At 37.1% G+C, this 27,934-nt stretch overlaps 1 protein-coding gene across 3 annotated transcripts in view; it reads left to right on the forward strand.

Annotated features, from left to right (window-relative positions):
• Window positions 1–18,474, forward strand: part of SLC6A15 (solute carrier family 6 member 15) — a 41,187-nt gene extending 22,713 nt beyond the window's left edge. For all 3 annotated transcript variants that reach the window (XM_071552133.1, XM_071552134.1, XM_071552135.1), the window contains exons 6-12: window positions 618–728; window positions 4,143–4,384; window positions 4,490–4,682; window positions 5,823–6,015; window positions 12,076–12,235; window positions 15,544–15,706; window positions 17,116–18,474. In XM_071552133.1, coding sequence (XP_071408234.1) covers window positions 618–728; window positions 4,143–4,384; window positions 4,490–4,682; window positions 5,823–6,015; window positions 12,076–12,235; window positions 15,544–15,706; window positions 17,116–17,487 — 1,434 coding nt within the window. In that variant the 3' untranslated portion in view covers window positions 17,488–18,474. The remainder of the gene's footprint in view (window positions 1–617; window positions 729–4,142; window positions 4,385–4,489; window positions 4,683–5,822; window positions 6,016–12,075; window positions 12,236–15,543; window positions 15,707–17,115) is intronic.
• Window positions 18,475–27,934: the final 9,460 nt, after the last annotated feature.

Consider the following 27,934-nt stretch of genomic DNA (forward strand, 5'->3'; position numbering starts at 1 on the left):
TCTGAATTGTTTCTTTTGACTAGTGATTTACCATCCCTTTGCATCTGAGTACTGTCACCTTATCTTCTTTCCTTTGCCTGCAGCCAGGTGGATTTTACTGAACTTTACAGGATAAATTTTTGCAGTGATGGGGAATGAATGATCAGATTTGTTTACTATTTTTTGTTGTTTTGGTGGTAAGGCTTACTTAGTGATTGAATTCATTGGTTATGTACTTTCTATTTACTCTTTTTTCCTTCTGAAGACACAATGAGTTTCTATTTGGGCTGCATATCTTCACCATGCTCAGTACTTGAGTCAAAGTGTTTTGTAAAGTGAAGCACTTCTGCAAAAGTCTGCTTCTGTCTTTGCTGTCATCTCATTCAATTCATACTGAACTTCCCTGTAAGCCCAGTGGTTCCTTATCAGTTAGTGAACACTGGAACTGTATTGTTTTAGTAAAGTACAGAATTTCTTTTACAGTCATGTGATTTTTCTTTATTCTGCAGAGATATTTCTTGAAACATATGATTATTAAATTCAGTCATATATGCAAAGGATACTTAGCAGTGAATGAAGCCATTGAAAATAATGTCCACGTTAAATGTCATGTTAAATTTTTTCTTAATGTTTTTCAGATCATGTATTTTAGTTCACTTTTTCCTTATGTGGTACTTTTATGCTTTCTGGTCAGAGGACTGCTCCTTAATGGGTCAGTGGATGGAATTCGTCACATGTTCACACCTAAGGTATGTGCTTCATTTCTGTTTGCATAGTATTAATGCTTCCGTGGCAATTTGACCATTTATGAATGCTCTCATTTAAACTTACTGTCTTCATAAAACATTGGCTGTATTTCTGTTGGGTTAAATTACAAAATTATTATTTACCTTGGTGGCACAATATCAAGCCCTAAAGTCCAAAGGCTCTTAAGTATTTCAAGGATCTGTGTAGAGTTACCTTCCTTAGGTGAGGGTTCCTGAAGTTACATGCCTTTACAAAGCAACTAAAAGTGCTATTTGCAGGATTTAGAATATTTAGAGAGGTCCAAATACGGAAAAGAAGAGAATGACATTCTCTGGTATTGAAATGCCTAGTCCTGGGATGTCAGCAATGCCTTACTTTGAACTGTCATGGCATTACATAATTATCTTTTCTCTTTTCAAAAAGAATATTTTTTTTCCTTTTTAGAAATAAATTAATGCTGTTTGCATAGTAACCCAAAGTACAGGAGATGTGTATTTAATAGTAGTCCAAGTACTCACCCCACATCTTTCCTTATCATGTTTCTTATGGTTGACATGCCAAGATAGCAGCAGTTCTAAGCACACATTTTGTACTGCCAATATTTTTACCAGGAGTGTACCTTACAGAGCTTTAGATTTTCTAACTAGGGAGGTGATAAGAATGTTATGAATCATTGTTTAGCTTGAAGATCTATGTTCTACCCACACCTATCTCAAATGCTTCCAACTGTATCTATACTACAGGAACAGCATGTTTGAGTAGTCAGAGCCATACTCGGGAATGCATCATGCTGGGCTTCTTATTGTATTATGAAATGAACTTTCCAACATGTCCATTTCATAGTACAGTTGAGAAGAACAGGACTAAAGTTTCAAAAATGAAAGCTAAATAATAAGATTATCAAAATCAATGCACATAGTGGCTAATGCCAGATGACAAAGTGTTGTCAGTTGTTTGATTCCAGGTGGTCTGAGTCTGGAGAACTGTGATGCTATAAAAATGAACTTTGTTAGCTATCACACTCATGCAGTCATGCTCCACTTCACATGCTGTCACCACTTCAGACAGTCATGGTTCTGCAGGAACTTGCAGGGTGCTCAAGCAAGTCTGGGAGACCTGAGGAACAGAGAAATTTAATGCTTATTAACGAGAGGAAGTCTAGAGCAGAGGTGGAATACAGACATCTTGAAGATACAATTTGGTTTTTCAACCAGTGTTAATCTGTTATTTGACTGAAGAAGTACCACTAAATACGTAAGGAAAATTAATACAAAAACACCGCTTGAATACTGACACTTCTGCACTACTCACTATTTCAGCTGAATTAGATTTAAAATAAGTTGCAGCTGATGCTTACTTTCTAGTTATTTTATACTTACTCATGCAATGTTTCAAGTGTTCAGATAAATGATCGCAAAAGAAAAATTGTTTTTAATTTATTCTGCTAGTTTCCAGTTCTGTATCTCAAAATTTAAGTTGTGTACTAAATTTGCAGTTAGGAGAGATCTATGTCAATGTATTATATGTGAATGTAAACTTTAATTGTAATTTTCTGTACTTGGGCATTAATTTTGAGTGTAGGTCCATATGAGATTACATGAAGAAGTTCAGACTCCCCCACCTGTTATTGTTCCATTCAGTCCATTGTGCTAACAGTTTATTTGCGCAGGCAGACTGTTCAGAATTGTGCTAAAGCAGTCTAGCTTGAAAATTTTGCAGCTAGGTAGACGTGAGAGGGAAACATGTTTTCAGCCTCAGTCGGCTGAGCAAATGACCACATTTTGACCACAGAGGATCATGGCACATTCCCACAAGAGTTATGCCAGCCTGGCAAAGGACTGGCACACACTGGTGCTCATATGTGAGAGCAAAGGGCTAATGTGGAAGGGGAGAAGTTCTCTGGCATGGCTTTCAAGCAACGCAGAAATTCTAAATAATAATCTTAATGGAAGACCATAAGAAAGATATATGAAATGCTCACTTAGATGAATTACTGCAGTTTAACCATAGGACTGAAGCCTAAAACAGAGTCCCCAAAATTTCACAGGCAGTATCTAATAGTAATTGATAGTAATATTGATCTAATAGTAATCAATTACAAGTTTATTTTGAAAGTCTAGGCAATGTGTATCTGAGAACACACTGCTTTTGATGGTACCAAATGATACATTGCGGAAAGTGAGAAGTCTTTTGATATTTCAATCTTTTAGAGATTTAGTAGAATTCAGAATATTCCTTGAGCTCCCTCTGGTGGAAAAGCTCTGGCATGACGGTGATACAGGCAGGTTGAACTACTTCCAGTAGCTACTTGTGCATTGTAATTATAAAAAAATTGTAAGTCAGGAACAAGTTGCTGTAAACACTCGTTCTTTCCCAAAATATGTTGTATTCTAGCTATATATAAATGAATAATGAAGCTGAAATTTTTTTCTCAAAATGTTATAAAAGTAGCAGATTTATTTTTCCCCAGAGGAAGACATTCAGTTTAGTGATGCTGGCATCTATGCTGATGCTTTTTTAGTTTTGCTGTTATCAATAAATCTAGGGTTTAAAAAAAAAGTCACATGCATTAATGAAGGCCCTGAATCAGCTTGACAAAATCTAATGTTTAAATTTGACATGTAGTTCTTTTATTGTGATTTAGTTTTTAGAAGAATTTGAGATAGATGGTGACTTGTAACTTTGTAACAATTTTTCAGTGAGAAATACAGCTCATCTAAATGATGATACAGTCCAGGTTTTTTTGATAAAAAGCTTAGTTGCCCTCAAATACATGACCCATTCAACATTGGGTTAAGTTCAGGGCACCTGACTTAAGGGAGATCTGACTTGTGGACTATACAGCTTGTGGTGGCCAGTGTTCATTTCATATATTTCATTTTGCTTTGCGTATTTGCATGTAATAAAATTCCATATAAGCATGTGTGTCTCATATTCACTTTTTTTTGTTTGATTGAAATGTAACAACAAAGCAACTTTCATCATACTCAATTGAATTTATAAGAGGGTTGATCATCGCAAAATACATCTCAATTCTAACAAATGTCATACTGTAAATCAAAGACAGTAAATACTTCAAAAACAAAAAAAAAGTTCTTTCTTATTTCTCAGTGTAACTTGCTGCTATTTCAGTTACATGGCTCCAGTAGTATGTTATTGTTGGGAAGATAATATATAGCATGTTTCTCTGACATTTAAGTAATATAAAATGAACAGAAATTCTGGCCCATAAGTTTGCTCAAATTTAGGTGTCACGTTCAGCTTTCATCTTAGCATAGTGAAAATGCATCTGTAATGGAGTATGAGCATTTTTTGATGTAGGTTGTCTTCCTGATCATTTTTTCTGTTGTTTTTTTTCTTTCATATTATAGAAATGCATTTTATAGCTGACATTTATCATATCTGATTTCAAACAGCTTGAAAAAATGCTGGAGCCCAAGGTCTGGAGAGAAGCTGCTACTCAGGTGTTCTTTGCCTTAGGGCTTGGATTTGGTGGAGTCATTGCCTTTTCAAGCTACAACAAGAGAGACAACAACTGCCATTTTGATGCTGTACTGGTGTCCTTCATCAATTTTTTCACTTCTGTGCTGGCAACTTTGGTGGTGTTTGCAGTTCTGGGCTTCAAAGCCAATATCATAAATGAAAAATGTGTTATCCAGTATGAATATCCATTTCTTTTTTAAAATTATTTTTATGGTTTATTTAATTTATGAATTAACACAGAACACTGAGTTTGATCTCTGTGGTTTATTGTGTTTTACAGGAATTCAGAGAAGATTTTAAAACTTTTGAAAATGGGAAATCTCAGCCAGGATATGATCCCACACCATATCAATTTCTCAAGCATTACAGCAGAAGATTACAATCTAGTTTATGACATTATACAGAAAGTTAAAGAAGAAGAGTTTAATTCTCTTGGTCTGAAATCTTGTCAAATTGAACATGAGCTTAACAAGGTGAGAGTAAGTCTTGAATACAGAGATTCTGAACAGATGAATATTTTTAAGCCTGAAATGAACTGTGAAGTGTACCTACAGAGGGTATCATATAATGTACCTATAAGCCATGCAATTATGAAGATCCAGATGAAAACATGCTTACATTCCAGCTCACTTGAGGACTTGGGGTCTGATGTCTTAATATAGTCTTCACTTTTTTTGATAATAATATCATTCTCCTCATGAAGTGAGAAGTTTTTAAAGTTTTGTATTTTAGAAGAATTGAGCTTGAGGATTTTTCCAAAGACTAAGCAGAGGTGTTACCTATTCAGTGTCTCAGATGGCAATGTGTTACAATGTTAAGATACAATTATTAGATATAAATACAACTGCATTGAAAGGAAAAAAATATACTTATTAGGTAATTGTTTAATGAGTATCATGCTGTTTTGAAATCTTACAGTGAGTCAGATCTGTAAAAAAAATTACAATTTTCTACCTTTAGAGAGTGACTTTCAAATTTAAACACTTATCTCTGTATAGTTGCGCCAACATCTGAATGCAAAATATAAAATCAGTGACTTAGTTTTTAAAGTTTCTATGCTCTTCCTACCATTTAAATTTGAAACAGAGATAGAGAAATTTAGTCCTTTGTACACTTACTGGAGAAAACAGTGACTTTTCTAGCAGCTCTATATTCTTTCTTGCAAAATGTCAATGAAAGAGAAAAATAAGTTCTGATCGTACACAAGATGAAAATTTTTATAATGAGACCAATCAACCATTGGACTAGTCTCTCGAGGCAAGTGATGGATTCCACAACATTGGACACATACGATTCAGCTGGACAGGGTGCTGGGCCATCCTTTCTAGACTGGTTTTGCCAAGAAAGTTGGACTACATGATCCTTGAGATACCTTCCAACCTGGTATTCTGTGATACTGTGAAAGAATTGTATTAATGTCAATGCTCAGCCAAATCCAGTGTTTCAGTAAATAGTATTAATTAATTGAAAGAATTGTGTATTAAATAGCAACTTTCCACTCTGCTTTCAAGATGTAATTGATGATACTGTAAGATTACAAAGTCAGACTGTCACACTACCAAACAAAAAAAGTTCAAGAATAATAATGTAGATTATTTTTTTCTCACTGACAGGCAGTACAAGGAACTGGTTTAGCTTTTATTGCCTTTACAGAAGCAATGACCCACTTCCCTGCTTCTCCCTTCTGGTCAGTCATGTTCTTCCTCATGTTAGTAAATCTGGGACTTGGAAGTATGTTTGGAACCATTGAAGGGATTATCACACCCATTGTTGATACCTTCAAAGTCAGAAAAGAAATTCTTACTGGTGAGTTACACAAACTTTCTTTTCTCCATAGAAGAATAAATAATTTTTTTTGAGAGTGTGAAGGGTTTGGTTGTTTGGTTTTTTTTGACATGAAATTTACAGAGCATTTTACCGAGCAGTAGATCACTGTATTCAAAACTGAACTTCCATAGACAAACACATTAATATATGCCAGTAACACGTTTTCCAGAATGTTACAGCAGCAGCAGAAACCACCTCGAATTTAATTTTTAATGGAGGACTAATTTGTGTTACAAGTTTCTGTATGGTCAGTTTTTTGGGCTGTTCCAGAATACTTTCTATTCCAGTCTGTATCACACATGAGAGAAACAAAGGAAAAGGAAAGAATGCAAATAGGTTGCACATTACTACAAATTATTCCTAACTAGGCCAAATGAAATCTTAATTTATGATGGAATTTTGATTATGCTAAAATCAGTACAGTTACTCTCTAGAGAAACTTATTTTTCCCTGCTGAATGTTTATAAAGTTTTAAACAAGATGTCTAGTTGTTTTGTTTGGAGATTTTTTATTTTTTAAATCCCCACGGTTATATGAGGTGTAGCATGTTCATGTAGCTCTGATGATTTGTAGTGATTTCTCTGTCTCATAGAGAACATCAGCAAAAGGGTGAAAATGAGGTTTCTGAAAATCTTCAGGATAGCTGCAAGGGACGATGTGTTATGCACAAGTTCATATTTCATATCAATTCCTGTGACAGCAGAGTTAGAAAATAATAATGAAAAAAGCTGCTTTAACATTATCTAACTCTGTGGAGGAAATAATGAACTCCATGACAGAAATAATAATATATTTTATAGGAGTTTATCACTGATGCAGAAGAGCGCTGCTCTTTTTCCAACTTCTTTCCTTACCTACTCTAGGTAATAAGTAATATTGGATAGATATAAAAACCAAATTCTTCAAAAAGATAAATCAACTGATTTATCATAAGTCCTAACACTTTTGGTTTTGGGTTTTTTTAAAATCAGGTCTTAAATTCTTGCTGAATAATCAGTGCAACAATTGGAAATTAGCTGTTTTTACCTAAGTATGTATGCAAATACTATGATATATAGTCATTACACTGGAGTAATGGAGCATTTTGCAATAATTTCTTGTAACTGTGTTAGACAAAAATAACCCTGTTAAGATAAAGGAATATTCAAGAACTGCCTTTCTCTTGTAATTTTTTGAGTGGTACACATGCATGAGTTTTGCTAAACTCAGTTTTACTCAAAAGATTACAACTTGATGAGATGTTTTTACAATTAATTTATAAAATTGAAATATCTGGATTAGTATTGTTGATGGTATTTCACAAGAACTATGCCTGCAGTAGATTTTATGTTTAAAAGACAGAAATCTTCAACTTTTACAGAATTGTAGGCACATCTGCAACGTTTTGCACTATGGTTCTGGTTCAATCCCTCCTGAGTTCAGGGAAACCAACTCATATGCTTGAAGTTATTTTCCATTCAAGTGATTCCAAATCAGAATCTGCATATCTACGTGCTGAGTTATGATGAATTTACCTGCCTGAGCCTTGGCTGGTAACTGGAGGTTTAACCCCAGCTGACAACTAAGTACTATGCAAACTCATGTTCACCTTTTCCTCCTGATTTCAGTGGGATGAGGAAGAGAATTCAAAAACAAAGGTAAACCCCATGGATGGAGATAAGAACAGATAATGATTGAATTAATTGGCTTTTCTCACCTAAAATCACATCCCCTTGAGGTACATACATGAGGTACATACTTGAGGTACAAGTACACTCAAGTCCTTGAGCAAAAATAACCCACAGATGGCTTTGCCTTTGCTTGAAGCAGGAATAATCCAGGCTGTTTTCCCCAGGTATTTTTTTATGAGCACTACATGGAATTTATCTCCTTCTATAGTACTTAGACAGGACCAGCCCAGTTAGCAGATCCTTTAGTGTTGACTAATCAGGTGGCTTTTGCTAATTGTATATCCTAGTGTTTGAAGGTCCCACTACCTGTTGCTCTCAGTGTAGTCTGTAACAGTCCGTTGTACCATTCAGTTTTTCAATGCACCTGTTGCTTTGTTTTGATTTTTCCTTGTACTCCAGAGACCTAACTCTTGGGTATGTGAGCATCTATGTAATGTACTTTCACAGCCAGGTTCTCAACCTGAACAGCACTATCTTGCCATAATGTGGCACCCCAGATGAGTTTACTGCTATGCTGCCAGTTGATCACCTTCTTTGCTGCAAACACCCCCATAGGGCATTTGCCACCATTCATGAGTCAGTGTAAAGTATTGGCCATTTTTCATGTTTAGCAATATTTAAAACCAGCTAGGTGACTCTCACCTCTTCAAACTGACTTGGTTCTTCTTGTCCTTTAGCAGTTCCTGTGACTTGTAGGGAGCTTAATATAGCTGCCTTCCATTTCTGATGCTTTCCTACAGCATGGCAGGATCCATCAGTAACCAGGTTATATTACTTCCTGTTTTCTGGTGATTTACTGTACAATCCAGTCCCTTTCACAAACATCACTGCCTCCTCTGGTGACATTTCATTCTTTGCCTTCTGGCCAGTCTGGTTACTTCCAAGATTACTTGACAAATGGGCTTTCCCATTCAATCTTGTTGTGTGATCAGTGCAACTCACTCCATGTAGCATCAGTTGCCTAATGTGTAGAGGAGACCCTGCATTTGAATATCCATCCCAGTGTGGGCAACTGACATACCAGGGGGGGCGTGTGCTTCAGTACCAGTGACTTCCAAAGTGGCTCAAACCCCTTGAATAAGCTGCCAGTATCTCTTTTTTTCTTCAGTTGGAGCATGGTGGGCTTCAGATCCTCTGTATCCCAGACTCCAGAACTCGGGGGATCAACCTCAAGTCTCCCCTAGTGCTTTCTGACAGAGGCTGCTAGTAGGGCCATTCTCCCAGACTGTGTTGTAGAGCATCTTTTTAACACTGCCCTGTCCAGACTGGCGTGAGGGCTGCATCGTGAAGTATTTCCTGTTTAGTTTGTTCAAAGGCTTGTCATTGTTCAAGGCACCACTGGAAATCATTCTTCCAGGTCACTTGGTAGAGAAGGCTTATAATCATACTGTAATTTGGAATATACATTCTCCAAAACCCCACAACACCTAAGAAAGCATGTGTTTCCTTTGTACTTGTTGGTGGAGATATTGCAACTATTTTGTTGATCACATCCATGAGATGTCTCTCTTTCCATTTTATTCCTAAAAACATGATCTCCTTTGCAGGTCCCTTGACCTTACCTTGTTTTATGTCAAAACGGGCTTTCAGAAGGATTCAGACTATTTCTTTCCTTATTCAAAACTTTCAGCTGTGTTGTCATATATGATTATATCATCAATGTATTGCAGGTGTTCTGTAGTTTCGCCTTGTTCCAATGCAGTTTGGATCAGTCTGTTGCAGATGGTAGGGTTGTGTTTCTGTTGCTGGGGCAGTCAATTCCAGGTGTACTAGATGTCCCTTCAAGTGGAAGCGAACTGTGGCCTGTACTCTGCCTCCAGAGAGATTGAGAAAAATGCATTAGTGCTATCAATTGTGTCATACCATTGTGTTGCCTTTGACTCCAGTTTGTGTCAAGTTCCAGCATGTCCAGCACAGCTGCACTCAGCAGTGATGTGATATTCAGGCCATGATAGCCTACTGTTAGTCTCCATTCTCTGATGGACTTTGGCACAGACCATATAGGGTTGTTGTAAGGTGAGTGAGTCCTGCTTATCACTTTTGGGATCTCACTCAAGTTTGCTTATGAATGGGAATCAGGGAGTCTGAGTTGGGTCACAATAAATTGTCTGTAGCACAGCTAATTCTCTCAGGTACTGAATACATCTGTCCATGGTGGTCCTCTTCACTGGGTGACATGTAACATCTTACATGAAGGAATGCCTTTCCTTCGTGCCTGACAGGATCATATCCAGAGGCTGAGAATTTGTGTCCCTTTTCCAATTGCTTTGTCAATGCCCCCTTCCCTAGAAAGTGATCCCAGCTGGTTGACTTTCCTACCCTCTAATTTCAGGCTACTAGCCTAGTTATCCCCGTAGCGGAGCAGTCAGGTACTCACTTGTACAATGGCTGAAATATCCCACAACTCACTTAGGGATGGAGATCAAATTGTTCCCTCTTGTTCTGCCTCTTTGTCCTGTTCTTGTGGAGGCCTTTACTACATGAACTGACTTTCAAGTCTGTTTCTTCTTGCATGTAGGGGTGACTGAAACAGGCATGGTACCTGTTGAGGGGGTTGAAGTGCTCACAGTGTCTGTCATTTTGTTGTCAGATCCAGAGCCCTTTTTTCCCCTTCAGGGTACTGTGTAGGACTCGGTACGCCTCTGCAAGGCCCCAGCGCTTTGCAGTGACTTTTGTTTCTCTGGAGTTGGCAAGATGACACATACTATTGAAAAAACAATTTTACTGTTTCTTACAGATTCTGCACTTGTTCAGGGGTGAAATTCCAATTTGCTGAAGTTTCCCACTGTCCTAGGCATTTGCCCATGCTATGCCATACACCCTGCCACTCATAACTATCTGGCCCTAAGGCAGGTCTGTAGTACTTGTAAATAGTTTTTTAACCTTAAACAAGACCTGGAACCCATTAAGAGAACATAGCAATAGGAATATGCTGCTTTAAACAGTCCAAGGATATTCAAAATTCTCAAAGAGTTACTGTAACTAGTGTCTCATGGATTTGGTCTCCGAGAAAAAAAAGGTAAAAGCTGTAATTATTAATAGTTTCTGCTGGGTGGTTCTTGAAGTACAGATATGACATCAACACTGACTACCAATAGCAGATTAGTTTCATGACCAGCAGTTCTATCATATTATAGGCCAGTGTTACAACGTACAACACAATAACCTTAGCCCAGTTTTCATGGGTAATAAACAGCACAACAGGAAACATACACATTAAAGAATTGAACTATAAGAACAAGCACACCAACTTTGACAACAAACGACAGCAACTTTTAAACTAGTATAATGAATGCTTGTAAAAAATTTATTCTAATGTGTTTGAGTCAGGTAATTTTTCATTTCTTCACCCATCATGCCGCATGTTGAGTGGCAGAAAGTTCAGAAAGTTGTCATAGTAATAGTTCCTACAAGTTTGCAAAAAGTGATGTCTTCTAATGTATTTTAAAAAGTGTCATTACCTTATTTTCAGTACTATAATCAATAATAATACATTATTTGGAATTAATGCAATGGATATATTCTGTAAAGATATTTTGTTTTTGACCAAGACTGATTTCACCTGATTTTGAACTTCTTAGGTGCATCCTTATGCTAAGTTTCCACTGGGGGAAAAAAAGGGCACTTTAACAGAAAGAATCAGGCTTACTGTTAATCACTCTACAATTGATTTCACAATTTATTGAAATTTGACTTATTTTATGTCTACTTAGGCATTCAGTCCTATTACTGACAAATTTAGTAGGAAAAAAATTATAGTGAAATCCATTATGCAGGATCAAGCAGTAAAGAAATACATTTCAGGCTATTCCTAAAGAAAAGAAGGGACAGAAATGTTGTTGTTTAATGCACAAATACATTTAGACAGATCCTAATAGAACTTGAAGCTGTGAATAAACTTTTAGGGGGAGTCTGTTTAGCCTTCTATATGTTTTAGAATCATAGTCTGAAACTTTTTCACTCTGGTTTTTTTCCATGTTTTCACTTCTAAGTTCTTTTCACTTCTGAATTCCAAAAAGTGAACTAGTGACTCAGTAACATGACCTTTGATGTTTTGCTTACTGGTTCTTTTTACCCTTGCATTCATATTAATGAGAAATAGTCACTTGATTAATCTCTGCTGCTTAATTAGGACTGCTGTAATATGGCAATTCTAGTAATTCTAATTTCATAACATTTTTGTTATGTAGGGAAGAGGTAGGATTGCTAATATTCTTAAAATTGAGACCCCCTAAAATTTAAAATGTCATCGGCTTTAATTATATGAGATAATGTGTTGAAGTATATCTTTGCTCTTTCAAACTGTCTTTAGTTCCCCTTAGTGAAACTATGTTACAATTACAGCTCACATTTCTGTCCTTTATTCCAGTCATTTGTTGCCTGGTAGCATTTTTTATTGGCCTGATATTTGTGCAGCGCTCTGGAAATTATTTTGTGACGATGTTTGATGACTACTCAGCTACTCTGCCCCTGCTTATTGTGGTCATTTTGGAAAATCTTGCAGTCATCCGAATTTATGGAATAGACAAGTAAGTGAAGAAAATATATCTCCCTGTCAGTGTTAACAGTATTTGTTACAGTAAATATTAATATTTTAATTATAAGTTCTAATCTACACAGAAGTACAAGTAAGTAGAAACTGTGTCAATCTGGTCAAGAGTCTAGAACTGGTTTGGAACAAGATATGCAGTACATCAGGACAGTGTACTACTGAAACCTAAGAGCAATTGTAACAGGTCCAAAGAGAGGAGAACACAGTTAAAGAGGCAAAATTAAGGAGTTAGAAAGGAGGCTGGATATGAAAGTATAAGGAATTTGTATCCAAATAACCATCGAGAAATATTTTAAGAACTAATAACCATGGTCTAAGCAGCAGATAAGAATGAGTATTCTGAACAAACCTGCAGTATTCCAGGCAGCCTGAGAAAGGAACAAATCAAACTCTAATGGCAGTAAGTAAGAAGAAAGTTTCAGTTTTTAGGTTTGGGGTGTTGTAGCAATTAATTGTTCTTTGCATTAGTTGTGAGAGAGCAAATAGAGGAAATGACAGCAAAGAACAGGGTCAAAACTTACTTGAAAGCAGAACAGTTGACAGTAAAGTAAAGTGACCTCTTTATGATGGATGAAAAGACCACGAAGTCCCTCTTTTTTATGACCAAAGTCAGGAAAATTTATTTACTGAGTCTGACCATTTTATGCCACACTTAAGGAATAGAAGAATTTGTATCAAAAATAACTTTTGCCTTCTATAGGTGCTCTGGTTTAAAGGTAGACTGACAGGAGAAATGAGCCCAACACAAAAGAGATTATAAGTCAGAGTTACAATTTAATAACAATATTGTAATAAATGGAATCATACAAAGAGAAATAGGTTTTAAGCCACAAAACCCGGAAGTATAACCCAGCACCCTGGGATGCAAAAAGAATGGGGTTTGTTAGCCCCCGTGCTGAATCCCATGTGGTTCCTCTGAGTCCAAAGTAAAAGGAAGGGAAAAACAAACCTCTTGGTGCAAGTGATGGTCAGTCTAAACGAGAGTGATGATCACAGTCCTGTTGAAGTTCTGGTCCTCCTCTGCTCCGATGAGGGTACCTGAGGTGTCCAAACCCCAAGATTATATATGCTCAGGTTCAGATGGGAATGTCCAATACCTCCCCCAGGGCAGAGAGTTCCACAGTGGGTGATCTGACTCTGTGAATCATGGGGGATTTTTGGAAATGTTGATGGCCCATTAGCAGACACGCCCTCTCAGTCTGGTTGTGAAGGTGCTAACGACTTCCTGGAGGGGAGTTATCACAGCTCCTATCTCACAGGCTTCTTTAACATCCAGCTTGCAGCCTGAGTGGTCAGGTGTTCCCTGGGCAGCTGCTGCAAATGGCCCATTGTTAGCAGTTTATGAGAAATTATGTAGAGGGTTTAGAATACACAGCTTTGGTCACACCCACACAGTGATAAACTGGTCCCAGCTGCTGAACTAGCACAATAGGTCAAAGAGTATGCTATATTAACATTTTGAAGTAATTAAAACATCTGTGATTTCTTTGCATAGGCAAAAAGTGTGACATAGAATGGGTGGCTTTTCATTTGACTTCTTACTTTTTTGATCTGAGTAATAAGCCAGTTCCTTGTTAATAGTGGCGTAAAACTGCAATAATAAAAGTTAATTCTATGGTTCACGGGCACTGTTTCTGTCTACACAAGTAATGCCTGGTCTACTTACTCATGACAGGAGAATTACCACTTGGGCCACATGTATAATCCTATATTTGATCACACAGACGTAAAAACACCATGTAGGTGATTTTACGCATGCAAACAAAAGATAAAACAGATGACTCGGTTACCAGGTTGGTAATGTCCAAATCAGGTGGCATTCCACTGTGAATGGAGGTAGGCATGCCATAAGCCAGCAGCTTACCTGTGAGGAATTTGATGTTTAGGCATAGCTAAAGTGTGGTAATCCTTCTGACTCGGAGTGCAGGTGATGTGTGTTTTCAGAAGGAGTTCTGACAGAATACAGTCTGAAGCTAACAGCCAAATTTCTCATTCATAATGGCCACCCAAGTATTCCCTCTGGAGTATTCCTAATATTTCTTCTGATGTGTATTTTTTCCAGAATATCCTTCAGAAGCCTAGCAATCTTGTTTGCAAAAACTTTCAGAATCAACCGCCTCAGGTTGTCCTTGGTTGATAGTACCAGGGGTTCCTTGTAGGTGAAGTTCCATTTATATGTCTTATTAGACACATTGTCTTTGATCAGATAGTAAAGAACCAAAACATAGCATCCAAGGGGATTACAGCCACAGGATAGAAAAGAGACAACATGTGAATCCCTCTAGCCAAGAAGGAAAATTTGCTAGGCTGGAATCAGTGCTAAAGGAGCCTGATAGCTTTTAGAAAAGTGTAAGTAGGGTGGAGATAATGAAGGGCTTTAAAGTAAAGATAATAGAATCATGTTCAACTGAATGAAGAACTGGAGATTTCAGAAAGAAAAGTCTATCTGTAGAGGGAACAATGCATTTGTAAATTCAACTTCCTTTTACTAATGTGTAAACAAACAATGGAAGGGCCCAAGTTGCCCACTTAAAAATGTTCTAAGAGTTTATGTGACAGAACTGTGTAACTGCTTTTAAAACATTTATTGCTATAAGAGGTTTTTCTAGATGCACATTTCAAAAGGGAGTAGGACCACAAGGAAGTTAAAACAATCATTGCTTGTGCACATGCCTAAAGAGTTATTTTTAAAAGTATTCTCTGTTTCTGCTGGCTCTGAAACCATGTACTCTGTCACAAGTACAAAAGTAGGAGTTTTGTTCATATTATAGTTTACAATTTCGAGGAACAAGGAGGCAGTTTTATAACTTGGAAAAGTTTTATTTCAGCAGCTTATACGATGCAAACCACAGCTTATGCATAAAGTTGGGTTTTTTACACTGCAATACTTGTATGGGTTCAAAATTACTTTCGCAGAATTTGTAAGGTGTGCTGGTTGTATGTGTCCTCAAAAGTAAGCCTCAGTAAGCAACCAAGCAGACAATACAGGAAGATGTAAAATAGAAGCTTATTAAAAGAAAAGGTAAGTTTAAATATCTTTCCAGCACAGTCCAGCAAGCAACTTACTACGTCACTGCATTGTGCAGCAATTCCTTTTGTTCATCTGTTCTGAAGAGGTAGTGATACAAACTCTGTTTTTCAGCTCATCAAGTAATTTAAACTGCAGCCATTTCCATATATGCGTTTTTTCAGTGTGTCTGTTCCCTCAAGTTGGGTGATATGCATCAGTTATAGTGCTCAAAATCTTGGTGCGTACGCTAACAGTAAGTTTTAATCCCTTTACAGATTTATAGAGGATCTGAAGGATATGCTTGGGTTTTCTCCAAGTCAGTATTATTACTACATGTGGAAGTATGTTTCACCATTTGTATTGTTATGTTTGCTGGTTGCTAGCATTGTCCAAATGAGTTTAAGTCCTCCTGGCTACAATGCTTGGATTGAAGATAAGGTATGTATATAATATGTATGTGTATATCTAAGGTATGTATACCATAGATGCCATCATCGTCATAATGATCTTATATGAAGTATTTCAGAAATACATGAACAGACAAAAAATTGAAATTAGAAATTTATAAACATTATAAATAATGATGCGGTTGTTTTTCTCTGATGTAAAATCAAATGGGCTTTAATTTTAGAGTAGTTCTGCTTTGAAATATAACTGACTGACACAACTTTCATGCTTTTGGTGACTTTTAGTTTGTTGATGTATCATGAAGAAATTCATAAGTTTGGGGGAGGTTGTTCGTGTTCATGAAGTCTTACTTTACTGCAGAAAATAGTTGTGGATAACACTGAATAAATCATTTCAGATACCACATCAGGGTTTTATGTGGCATTAAATATTGAGATTTAGCCATGTCGTTATTCTTTCCCTTTGGGTACACATGTCACAATGTAGGTAATAGCTGCATTAAAACCTGTTTCTGATAAGAATGTTTGATTTGAAAAAAGTTGTCAGGATGAGCAGCAATCAGTTTTGTGCATTGGCTCCAAGAAGAGATTCACTCAAGGTAACTCCAAAGAGTTCTGCTGGTTTTAGGTTCATCAGTCCCAGATTTTCTACAGGCTTGTCATGAAAAATATATAGAGAGTAAAATGTTAGAGAAATGAATCTTGGGAGAGTTGTCTGAATTAGCCGGGGGAAAAATCACAGCAAAGACAGGTAAAGGATAAATAGAAGAGATTGGCTTTACTGCAGGTAGATGCCTCCATCTATCCAGACTTCTACTAGTTTCTCATAATTCTCAGAAGACTGCTCCTGTTGCATTTGATTCTTATCCTCGAAAATTAGATAAAGAAATACCTTAGAATACCAAACTTAAAATTCAGCAAACAGAGCCTGTTGGCCAGTGATGCATGGATGCAGTAGAGGTGTGGGGTATAGTCAGTGTCCCAGGAAATGCATTATAGTTTACATGGAGTTTATACAAAGTGGTATAATTGAGGTGGTCCCTGTCTAGACCAGTTACTGGCCTACAGAACAAGAACTTATTTTCCAGGCATGGTTAACAGATACCACTGCATGCTTGTCTGTTCTGAACATCCTTTAAAGGATCAGCCAACAGCTATGGAGAAATGTAGCAGTCTCATGTGAAAATCTTGATTTGGGTGGCACCAGAGTGCTCTGAATATCTCAGAAACTGTATGACAGTCCTATTCACTGGCAGACAGATTGTAATCCTACATCTCCATGACTGTTCAAATTTGAGATCTGTAGTGGTGCCCACATTGTGGGTGCAGGGTGACAAAAAGGTGAGTAGTTGTTTGAAAACTGTAGGCCTTGGTGAGGACTGCCTGTTTGTTCTTTTTTCAGTAATGATGTATTAATAGTTCTTCTGTTGTGTTTCTCAGGCTATGGAAGAGTTCCACAGCTATCCAATGTGGGGAATGATTGTCTGTGTATCCTTGATGGTGTTGGCCGTACTGCCAGTCCCAATAGTCTTCATGGTGCGCCGTTGCAACCTTATTGATGACAGTTCTGGTAGTTTGGCATCTGTGTCCTACAAAAGGGGTCGAATAATAAAGGAACCTGTTAATCTGGAAGGAGACAGTACAAGTCTGATTCATGGGAAGAGTCCAAGTGAAGTGCCGTCTCCAAATTTTGGCAAAAACATATATCGAAAACAGAGTGGATCCCCAACTCTGGACACTGCTCCAAATGGACGTTATGGTATTGGGTACCTGATGGCAGATATGCCTGACATGCCAGAGTCTGATTTGTAACTACAAAAAAAAAAGTGGTTTGTTTCTTCTCTCTCTGATCATGGCTCTCCTATGGGAAGTGATCAGCTTCACTTACTAGGGTGCGATCTCAGGTGCTCCATAGCAACAGTCTTTAAAATGTCGTGACTGTACATACAGGTTGAGAAAACTCCCTTTGGATTAATTCTCTGGGCTTTTATTTGCACTGAAGGAAACACATTCAAATCCAATTGCAGCCTACTGTGCCACATAGCCAAAAATTTGGGTTTTTTAATTAACTTCTAAATTTAAAGCTTTCAATCTCTGAAGCCCAGGTCTCACTCAAATGATGAAATACTTCCGAGGCTGTATCATTGAAAATCCCCTTTTTCAACTAAATTTCAGGTTAACTCCCCAGTATTAAAGGTGAACTCAGTAGCAGTTCATCGAACTCTTGTTTGTGTAAACACTTGTATATACCTTATGTAGATATGCTGTACTTATTTTGTTAGCACTGACAATTACTTAGGCTTTTAGCTGAGTAAAAAGCAAACCTGCAAACTATTTTCTTATGTAATAGTTGTATAGAGCAATAGTATTAGAAAATCAAGGAGTAGACTTACAGGAAGGCGATCAAAAATTCCCTGTTCGCTGGGGACAGCATAAAATGTGGCTGTATATTTTGTGTAAAATATTTGCTTTTTCAGTGTGAAAACAATGTTAGAGTGAGTCACTCCAAGAATCTTAAAGATTGTGCAGATTCTGCATTTTTTTCTATGCTGTGTGCCTAAAAAAGACCTTGATATTTATTGTGGTTACAAGATTACATATATATTATATTTATATAATATACTTGTAATGTAAATATGTATATTACTCTGTATGTAATCATTTCAAAAGTCAAAGTAAGATGGCTTTTTTTAATTAGTCTTCTTCAGTTTTGCTTCTGTTTTATGCAGATAATTTTTTCAGTAAGTAATTGTTAAGAACTGTATGGCATTACATTTTAATCTATGAATAAAGAGATTGATAAGGTATTTCTCTGTGATTTTCTAATACACTTATAACACAGACTGCTTTTCCCTCATTTGGACCATCTGAAAGAATGACATTTACCAGCCAAGCAGAGATGTTAAAATAAATTGAAAACAAAAAAATGCTAAATCAGTCCTCTTAATAAACTATTGGACAGCGACATTTACTCTGAATACAGTAGTTGATGTAGCACTGTAAACTGGTAGTATACTCTGGAAGTGCATGCATGATCTTTACCTTAGAGAGCTTAAATTTAAGCATAACTTTTGACTTTGTTACCTCTCGTTACATTCTCCCAGCATCAAAGAACTAGAATAAATCATCTGAGGTAAATGCAAGTCTCTGAAGCTCTGTGCCTCAAGAGTACAGTCCTGAGTCAGTGTGAAAAAGCTGTCAAACAAATGAAATGGAGCAAAATCCTAAACCGAAGTTCTTCAGGAACTTGCTGAGATTCCTTAGGATATCTCTTTTGTTGCAGGAGAATAATCCCGTACAATTTTCCACTTCTGACGTGAGAGCTTTTGAAATAATGTCCAATTATCTGAAAGTTGAGCTAGTAGCATTAGTACACAAAAAGCTTACTTTTACATTTGATAGAAGTTGACAGTAGTAGTATTTAAAGTAGTCCTCTAAAATGCACTGTACATAAGGGAGAGAGTTGGCGTAATTTAAACGTAATTGATCAATTGGCAATATTAGTGTGTGTGTAATGGATCATCATTAGACACACAGAGCAAGCATGTACAAAATACTCCTGCTGTGGCAGAGCAGCAGCAAATTTCTAACATAGTAGCACATCAGGCTTCTGAAGTGGCTGTTCAGAGTACTTGTCATGCATCCCTCTGTGCCCAGTCCACAGAGTGCAGAAGTCTGTTCTTACAGACTGGTTGCCTGTAGTGACACATGCTTTTACTCATATAGACCCCAGTTTTAAGTGATCTGTTAAAATGAACGTGAGCAAGATGTTCATATTAAAGTGCAATAGCCACTTCTGTTTAAAGCATCACAAAGGGGATTAATGCTACTTTTTCAGACTGCTGAAGATTATTCTGCTGGGAGATACATGTCTTGGTTTTACCCTTTTGCTGTTTCCTTGAACAATTTTAATATCTATTAAGGTTTTCCACTCATTTAAACCACTGCTTCTCAACTGGTTGCTTCCTATTAACTCCAGTTAGGCATATCCCACCTCATCTTTGTGAAATGTTTCAGGCTTGAGAAAACCCAGAATGTGTATCCTGTCTACTGCCAGAAGTTCAATTCATAATTTGATCATAACCATGATTGTACACCCTCAAGTGCATCAATTCTTTACCCTGGTTTACTATCATGTGCTAAAAAAGGCACTCTCTGTCCAGCCTAAAGAAGCAGGACTGGTCAAAAAAAAAAAAAGCCAGATGCGAAGGTTTAAAAAAATTAAAAATAATTACTATAAAGAGTGACATCCAAGTCCTTCCATATTAATGAAGGAACTGCTGAAGCAAAGTATGAAATTGTATGTACAGTTTCTGTTGAAGCCAAGGAAATACACAACACTTTGATATTTCAACTTTGGGAGCAAAGGGGAAAGAATAGGGCAGGAGAGAGAGGTTTCAGATACTTATCTACTTAAAAACCAGAATGTCTGTGTTGTGTCAGTCATAACTAGAATTAATTTGTGGTTTTGTTTTTTTTTTTAAGGAAAAGATCATTGGGAAAGTCAGTCATGCTTAAAATTAAAGAAAATCCTATTTGTGTCTTACACAATCAGAAATGGCCTAAGAACAAAATCATCCATGTGGAAAGTGAAAATAGATTTCCAGTGTAATTTATTGCAGCAGGCCTAAGGTTCCTCTAACCAATATGCTTTTCGAGCTCTGATTTCACTACAGAATTTTAACAGAATCAGTCACGAGTATGGCAGAAACAAAGGCCATGTCATTTACCTCCATAGTCTTCAGTGAAGGTTCTCAAATTCAGTGAAGTACAGGACAGACCTACAGAGAAGAAGAAAAAGTAAGAATGAAAAAGGGGAAAAAAATCCCAGGAACAAAACAAATGTTGAACAATTGTAACCCCATTCTCAGGGAGCAGCAGATAGATGTTAAGTGGTGAGACCTTATGCTAGCTGGCATAAGGACAACAGTGATCTTGTCACACTAAGGAGGAATCAGTTATGACTGTGATAGTAGTAGCAGAGAAAAAATGTGTTTGAAAAAGGATTTTACATACTCAGAAAATACTTGACTCTACTAACCACTATGCAAGATTAAAATGTTCTACTGAGATGCAGTGTACTCAAAAAAAGCTTTCTACTTCTACAACATCTTTGAGAAAATAGCAGAAATGTACTTACACTGGTTTAAAAAAAATGCAGGAAATTTAATATAAGCATCTAAATGCCTAGTTGGATTCAGTGGTTTGAGGAAAAAGGAGGAAATCGACAGAGAAGCTGTAATTTACTTGTTTTGCCACTGGATGGTGCTCATATTTCATATGTCTTGGTAAAATGGCACATTCAGTGGTTTTGGAAAGGGCAGAATAATGTATTTTTATTCTCTGCCAAGACAAAACTTCAGAATGATCGTGGTCTTTCTAAAGCTCACAGCTTTATTAATCTGTACCTTCACCTGCTTTTATACACTTTGGGTTTTTATTTCCAAAAAAGAAAGACTAAACAAATCTGTAATGCCAACAAAAGCAAAAACACACTGTCAGTATCCTGTTGTCAAATAGTACACTTTTGGCTCTTGAGAGCAAGCAGTAGCTTCTTGATTCAATATTTTGAAATAAATACTTTTTTTTATCCTATTAGCTGCTATTCTCATTTCTTAAATTAGCAAATTAATTAGTTGGCAAATTAATTTTTTTACAAATTAATTAGTGGAATAAGAGAATCCCAGACTATAATATTACTACTAATAACACCAGTAATTTTATTGAAAACTTAAGTGCTTTTCACTGCCAACATCAGTAAATGCTGAAGGTTTAGAAAGACAAATTTCTTTCAAAGCAACTCCAATTGATTTCCTGATTTCTGATTCAAGCAAAAAGGAAACACATGAAAAAGAAGAGTCAAGTTTGCAATTCTGCAAATAAGGAATTAAGAAACGTCAAAAAACTGGAACTGAAATGGAGCATATTAAAAGAAGGGAGAAGGAAAAAGATACTTCAGAAATAAGGCTCATTCATTAAATGACAAAGTGTAAATTGAATAGGTAGTAGGTGATTCGAAAGATAAAGAGGTGGGGCAGGGAGGGAGAAAAGGACTTCAGAAAGAAAACAGATTTTGGTGCCTGTGTGAAGTATGGTATAATCAAGCCTTCAGAAGAAATAGTCTGCAGTTAGATATAGCTGTTGTTAAACAGAGGTATGAATCAAAGGTAGCTGAAGTTTTGTTATAGCATAAGAGGAAAAGGAGGAAAAGGAATGAATCAGGGCAGGAGAATGTTGGACTGGGAAGAATGACTTGGGCTGTGTCAGAATCCATTTCCCTTCAGGTACTCAAGTGCATTTGACATACTGAAAAGCTTAGTTATTTTGATAAAGCATTTTGGGGTGTTCTGGGGAAAGATGTTAAATGCAGCCTTACAAAATTATTTCATTCTAGCTGTCTTATTTGAGGACAAAACTGTCAGTGTAAAATAGCAGCTAAATTGTCCCATGAATTTAAGATTTAAGGAGAAAAATAATTACTTAAAAGCACAGAAAACTCAATGTATGAGCATATGAGGTGAAGCAAAATGCATTTGTGACTAAAAGGTCTGAGTTGGACACCACTGTGTTTCTGTGATTTAACATTGTAGTAAATCTGCTGAGCATTTGCCCAGTATCAAGGATATGAATAGTACCAGCTATTAATCACAGACTTGAAATTAGCCAAAAACTCAAAGCACCTAAATGATCTAAATGATATGCATTTTACTGCCTGGTCCCTGGAATGGAAACCAGATACCCAACCTCCCATATACAATGCATCTGGGCAGTGAGGTGTTCCAAAATTATATGCCTATAAATGGGCAACATTTGGTGAGAGTCTTAAGTATGACAGAACCCCTTGTTATCACAAAAGGAGAAACTGAGGCATTCTGGAGAAACTGGCAAATAGAGAGGTGAGACATTTTTGTCTGTGTGTCACTATAGAAACAATGTTCAGCTCTGTTCAATTATTTTTTAATATAAGTGTGTTTAATTACATGGATGTTGTATTTAATAAAACTCTCATGAATGTTCTGCTTTCCCGCAGGCAGCAAAAACGTAAAAGACAAACAGCTTACCTGCATAAAAAAATAGAGTGACTTGCAAAAATGTTGTAAACATTATATGTATACATTTCCTGTACCTTTACATGTACAAAAACATATATCTAGCTACAATTCATCTTATTTTCAAATAAGTTTAATACTATTCCATAAAGAATCTTCAAAGCAGTGAAAGGCTAAAAGTAAGGTCACTAGATAAAGAAAGAGGTTTTGAATTAAAAAAAACAAGGCTCCTTAGACTGATATTGAAATTTCATAAGAGACTAAAATTTTCCCCAGACCTCTGATCCTCTAGGGTCATCTTAACAAGGCCTCCATAGACCTTGTAGATGTTGCAATGCAAGGTCAGCCTCTCATACATCTCAATTCACACATTGTTATAAGTTTCCTTTTGATTTTGATTCCTCTCTGCTGCCCCAGGATTTCTCAGATGGTTCCCATTTTCACCATAGGCTGCACAAACAGCTGTGTTAACACAATGGATGTGGTGGTGTGGAGACAGGAAGGAAGGGCTGAGAGCAGAAATTGTTTAAACCTGCACTGCCACCAAAGAAAGAAACATAGAATTTTGTTTTCAGCTTTAGAAATGTTCTGTACTCTCTGAAAACTATGTTATACACAAAAAACAATAGCAAAAGTATCCAGTCTCTTAAGGGTTTTAGAAAATTTACAGTTGTCAGGTAGCTGAAAATTAGACAACATATGGTGTACAGATATGGCCATACAGCCATATAAAAAGCACTGGTGGCACTAAATCATGACTTTATAAACATCACTAAATAGCAACAGAATGGATCGAAATAGATTTTTTTAAACTTCTTTACACAGCCTTTTTCTTCAGTTTTCAGGGATAACTTATTCTAGCCTTCCATATATGCTTTTACCCATTGCAGAATCAGCAACCGTCAGGACTGAACAGATTGTTGAAATACCTGAAGCTTGCAGAAGCAACCTAACAGCTTATGTCACACACAAATGACTTTCAAATTATCTGCATTTGTTTTCTTAATTGCCTTTGCAGATTGAATACACAGAAGCTGAGTCAGCATTGCTATGCTGGACAGAAAACACTTGTGCCAGTACTGCACAGGTCAGGAGGAGTCTGGTCTAGATCACACTCTGACTGTGCACAGATGCTCTATCTCTTTGTATTGTCTGTGTAAAGAACAAAGGGATCTAATTCTCATTCTTTGAAACACTTCAAACCATCCTTAGATGAAGCACCTGTTGTGGGATGTGCTGAACAAGCAACTGACCAAATATAGCAATTTGGTGGTGAGGAGGAGGAGGTTGTTTTAATCTTCCTACGGTTACTCATCCCCACTTTGGCATTCATCAGTCCTTCACAGACAGATCCATTTCATTAGCCCAGCAAACTGCTTCACTTTTTATTCCAATTTATCTTTTGTTAAGCTGTGAATCAAACTGATTGGTCACAGGATGAAATGAGTGCTAGCAGAGATACAGAAGGGAGGAAGTGCTGTACTCTCAGAAAAGGAATAGACAGTTGGAGTGGGATAGGGGATGGACCTGTCTTTTAGCAGTAATGAAATTATATCTTCTAAAGCATGTAACACTAGACCAAGGCAGAGATGTATGACTGGAAAATCTAAATTTTGGCCTAGTAGGAGCAATTCTCAAATCCTGTATATAATTAAAACACCTATCCTTTGTGTACATGAACTTTTACACTATGCATTGAATTTGTAAAGCACATTCTTATTAAAGCATGTTAATAATCTCTGAAATAAATTGTGAGGGAAATGTTAGTGCATTATCATGTCTTCAAAGGGAATATAATAATTTGCCACTCCTTTAGTTTTTAACTCTGCTTGGTTGCTGCTGCTGAATTGACTCCATAACTTTCCTTGTCTTGAAGTGTGATTGAATGTGCTGTTGACCTTCCATCATCAAAGCCATAATACTGAATAGCTAATTTTATTTAACAGTGTAGTGTTACTTACCTATGGGAAACCAATTCTTTAAAGACTGCAAATGTGTCTAAAATCAGATCTGATATTTGACTCCTATCACTTTTACAGACATATATGAAGTTTTGAGTGCTGCCTAGGCAAAATACTTCAGAAACTCAGCATGTGGTATAATCTTTTAAGACTGTGTCTAGAAATGAAGAAAAAATGGGGGTTTCTTCAGGCAAGGTACTGACAGCCTGTGGTATAGATAAGCATATTCAGTGGGACATACCTACTGTTCCCTTAAGACAGTGTTTTACTGAGTGAGTAGAAATGAGTACTCAGCTTTATGAGACCTGGATGTAATTCTTTAATGCAAGTAGAACAAAAGCCAAGGAAACCTCACCTGGTCTCAGAGATTTTGAACAGTCTTACAGTTTCCCTTTCTGACAGAAGCAAATTGTGGGGTAGCATCATTCTGTCATCCCAGTCTTCATCTCCTTAACCCCAGAAAGTTTATGGCAATTGTTAAAGCAGGGAAAGAAATGCAAGTGCAACAAAATGAGACACTAAATGCGGATGCTCAGTTATCTTTCTCTTCCCTTTTTTTTAACAGACATAATACAGGAGTAAACCCCTTCAAAACTGAGAAAATAATCCCTCTCTTCAGGTTTTTTTTTGTTTATACTAAGGAGATGATTCAGGTGGGACATAATAAACCAAAGAGATTAACTCCTCACTGTGTTGATTGCAGTCTTATGGGGAAAATGTGAGATTTCATGCTCTGTATATACTAAAAAGAAGAAAGTCTTGAAAGTGGGACAGAACATCTAAGCTTTAAACTTCTGTTTAATGGGTGTCATGCAGCTTAACCCTGTGAAAACATGTCCCAGTGCAACCATTACAGATGAAGATTTTGATTTTTGAATCTTTCATGTACTTCATATCCTGGCTTGCATGTCACATAGTTCTGCCAAACCGTGCAGTGTGTGCCAGTATCTTTTTCATTTTCAGTGCTCTGGCCCCTAATTTCTGTTGACAGTCTAGTCTTGAACTAATATAACAGCATCACCACCAGCATTAGAAAGAGTTCATCTGTGTTGGCAAATGCTTCCTTTCCACTTGGAGGAGACAGTTCTACTCCTTGATAGGTGCTATTAAGACTAAATTAACTATAGGAAAGTCTTTTGCCAAGACAATAGCTTACATGAGAGAGAAGAATGTCCTTGTAGATGGATGTGTATGTGACTTTTCCCCACATTTAACTTTTGATCTCTATCTTTTTATTAAAAAAAAAAAAGGTTAGGGAATTGATTCCAGTGATGCCAGATTTGTTACCAAAGCTGTGAAATTTTCATCTTTATAATGAGTAATGCTTGGTATTGTTGTAAAAACCTCTAAATCAGTGTGACTGAGGATTCTTCTGGGCCAGATAGAGGTGTGCAATTTCCATGAGGGAGACCTCCTTCCCAGCAAGTATGTTACCCCTGGAAAGGGTCAGGTGCTTTGCTTCGGGGTTTTTTTCCCCATATTTTTTAGTTTAAATCTGTACTTGGCCAAAGCTGCTATGAAATAGGATGTTTGATCTCCATTTTGCAGGGAAGAAAAAGACTAGAAAGAAAACAAATGAAGTTTATGACAGTTATAGAAACAAAGATCAGGTCACATGCATTGTAAAGGAGAGACAGAAGCTGACACTTTCCTTATTAAGCCAAAGAAAGAATTTTGTCCTTAGTTCCAAATGTATTTTGTGAGATTAGGAGAAAATGGGTAGTTATACAATTTCACATATCTAGTGCAGAGCTGTCTAGTACTATAGCCTTTGGAAAATGTGTTTACTATAGATATTATTTTTATAGCATTTTTGAACTAATAGAAGGAGCAGGTAGTTACCTAGTTTAATTAAGGGGTCTAGCCATCTTTTTTTTTTTTCTTTTCTGTTACTTGCTCTTTTAATGTGGAAAAAAGCAGTTAGGGATTTTTGCTTTAAAAACAGAAAATTCAAATGCATGTTGACATTTCCTGATGGTGTGCAGTTATATATAGCACCCAGCGGTCTTCTGGGAGAATAAGATTTTATGGCAGCAGGTGCTAAATGGACAAGGCACATGTGGAACTGTGACATTATGTGCACAAATGTCCACACAGCTGAGCACCAAGAATGTCAGGACAAGTTATAGAATGCAAGCAAACTTGAAGTGTGTTCCAGTTATGCAACAAATATCTACAAACAATTCCTATGAATATCTGACAAAAGAGAATTTCTTAACGCCTGTGTGCAACATTATGTACCAGGGAATACCAGTTCTAAATTTAACTTTGACAGAGATTTCTTGTGTGACTTTGTTTAATTCATCTATCTTCAATCTGTCATTTTCTGCATAAAGTATGAATATGTTGCAAGGTATGTGCAGCGACCAGGTTTCAGCCTTTGGCTTAAACAGACCCTTGACTAACGATCCTTTGACTAACTACCCTGCAGGGTTCTGAGTCCACCTGCTTCTCCATTACAATGAAGATTCAAGACACTCAGGTCTTGATGTTGTAGCATCTCTGAAAATGATCAGTCTCTCTCTTGCAGGAAGTCCTGCTTATCAAACCTGATTTCCTCTTATGACAAGGTAAACAACATAGTTGACCAGGGGAAGCCAATTGTTGTAATCTTTTTGGATTTCAGAAAAGCTTTCAATACTGTCTTTCACAGGATCTTTCTGGAAAAATGTCCATCACAGTTGGATAAACACATCATGTGGTGGGTGATGAATTGGCTCAAGGGTCATGCACAGAGGGTAATAGTGAATGGGGTAACATCAGACGGGTGACCTGCCACTAGTGGGGTTTCACAGGGCTCCAGTCTGGGCCCTGTGCTTTTCAACATCTTTATAATTGACTTGGATGCAGGACTGGAAGGGATACTAAGCAAGTTTGCAGATGACACAAAACTCAGAGAAGCTTTTGACTGCCTTGAAAGCAGGGAGGCCCTGTAGAGAGACCTCAACAAATTAGAGGACTTGGCAATCACCAGTGGTATACTAAAGCCAAGTGCTGTATTTGGCACCTGGGATGGGGCAACCCTGGATGTTCATACAGACCGGGGAAAGAGATGCTGGAAAGCAGTGCCACAGAAAGGGACCTGAGGGGTCTTGATCAATGGCATGAGTCAGCAGTGCCCTGCCAGCCAGGAGGGCCAACCGTGTCTGGGGGGGCATCAGGCATCAGGACCTGCCAGTCAACGGAGGGGATTGTCTTGCTCTGCTTTGCACTGGGGTGGCCTCACCTTCAATATTGTGTGCAGTTTTG

Source organism: Pithys albifrons, chromosome 3, assembly GCF_047495875.1.
Source record: "Pithys albifrons albifrons isolate INPA30051 chromosome 3, PitAlb_v1, whole genome shotgun sequence".
Classification (NCBI taxonomy): Eukaryota; Metazoa; Chordata; class Aves; order Passeriformes; family Thamnophilidae; genus Pithys; species Pithys albifrons.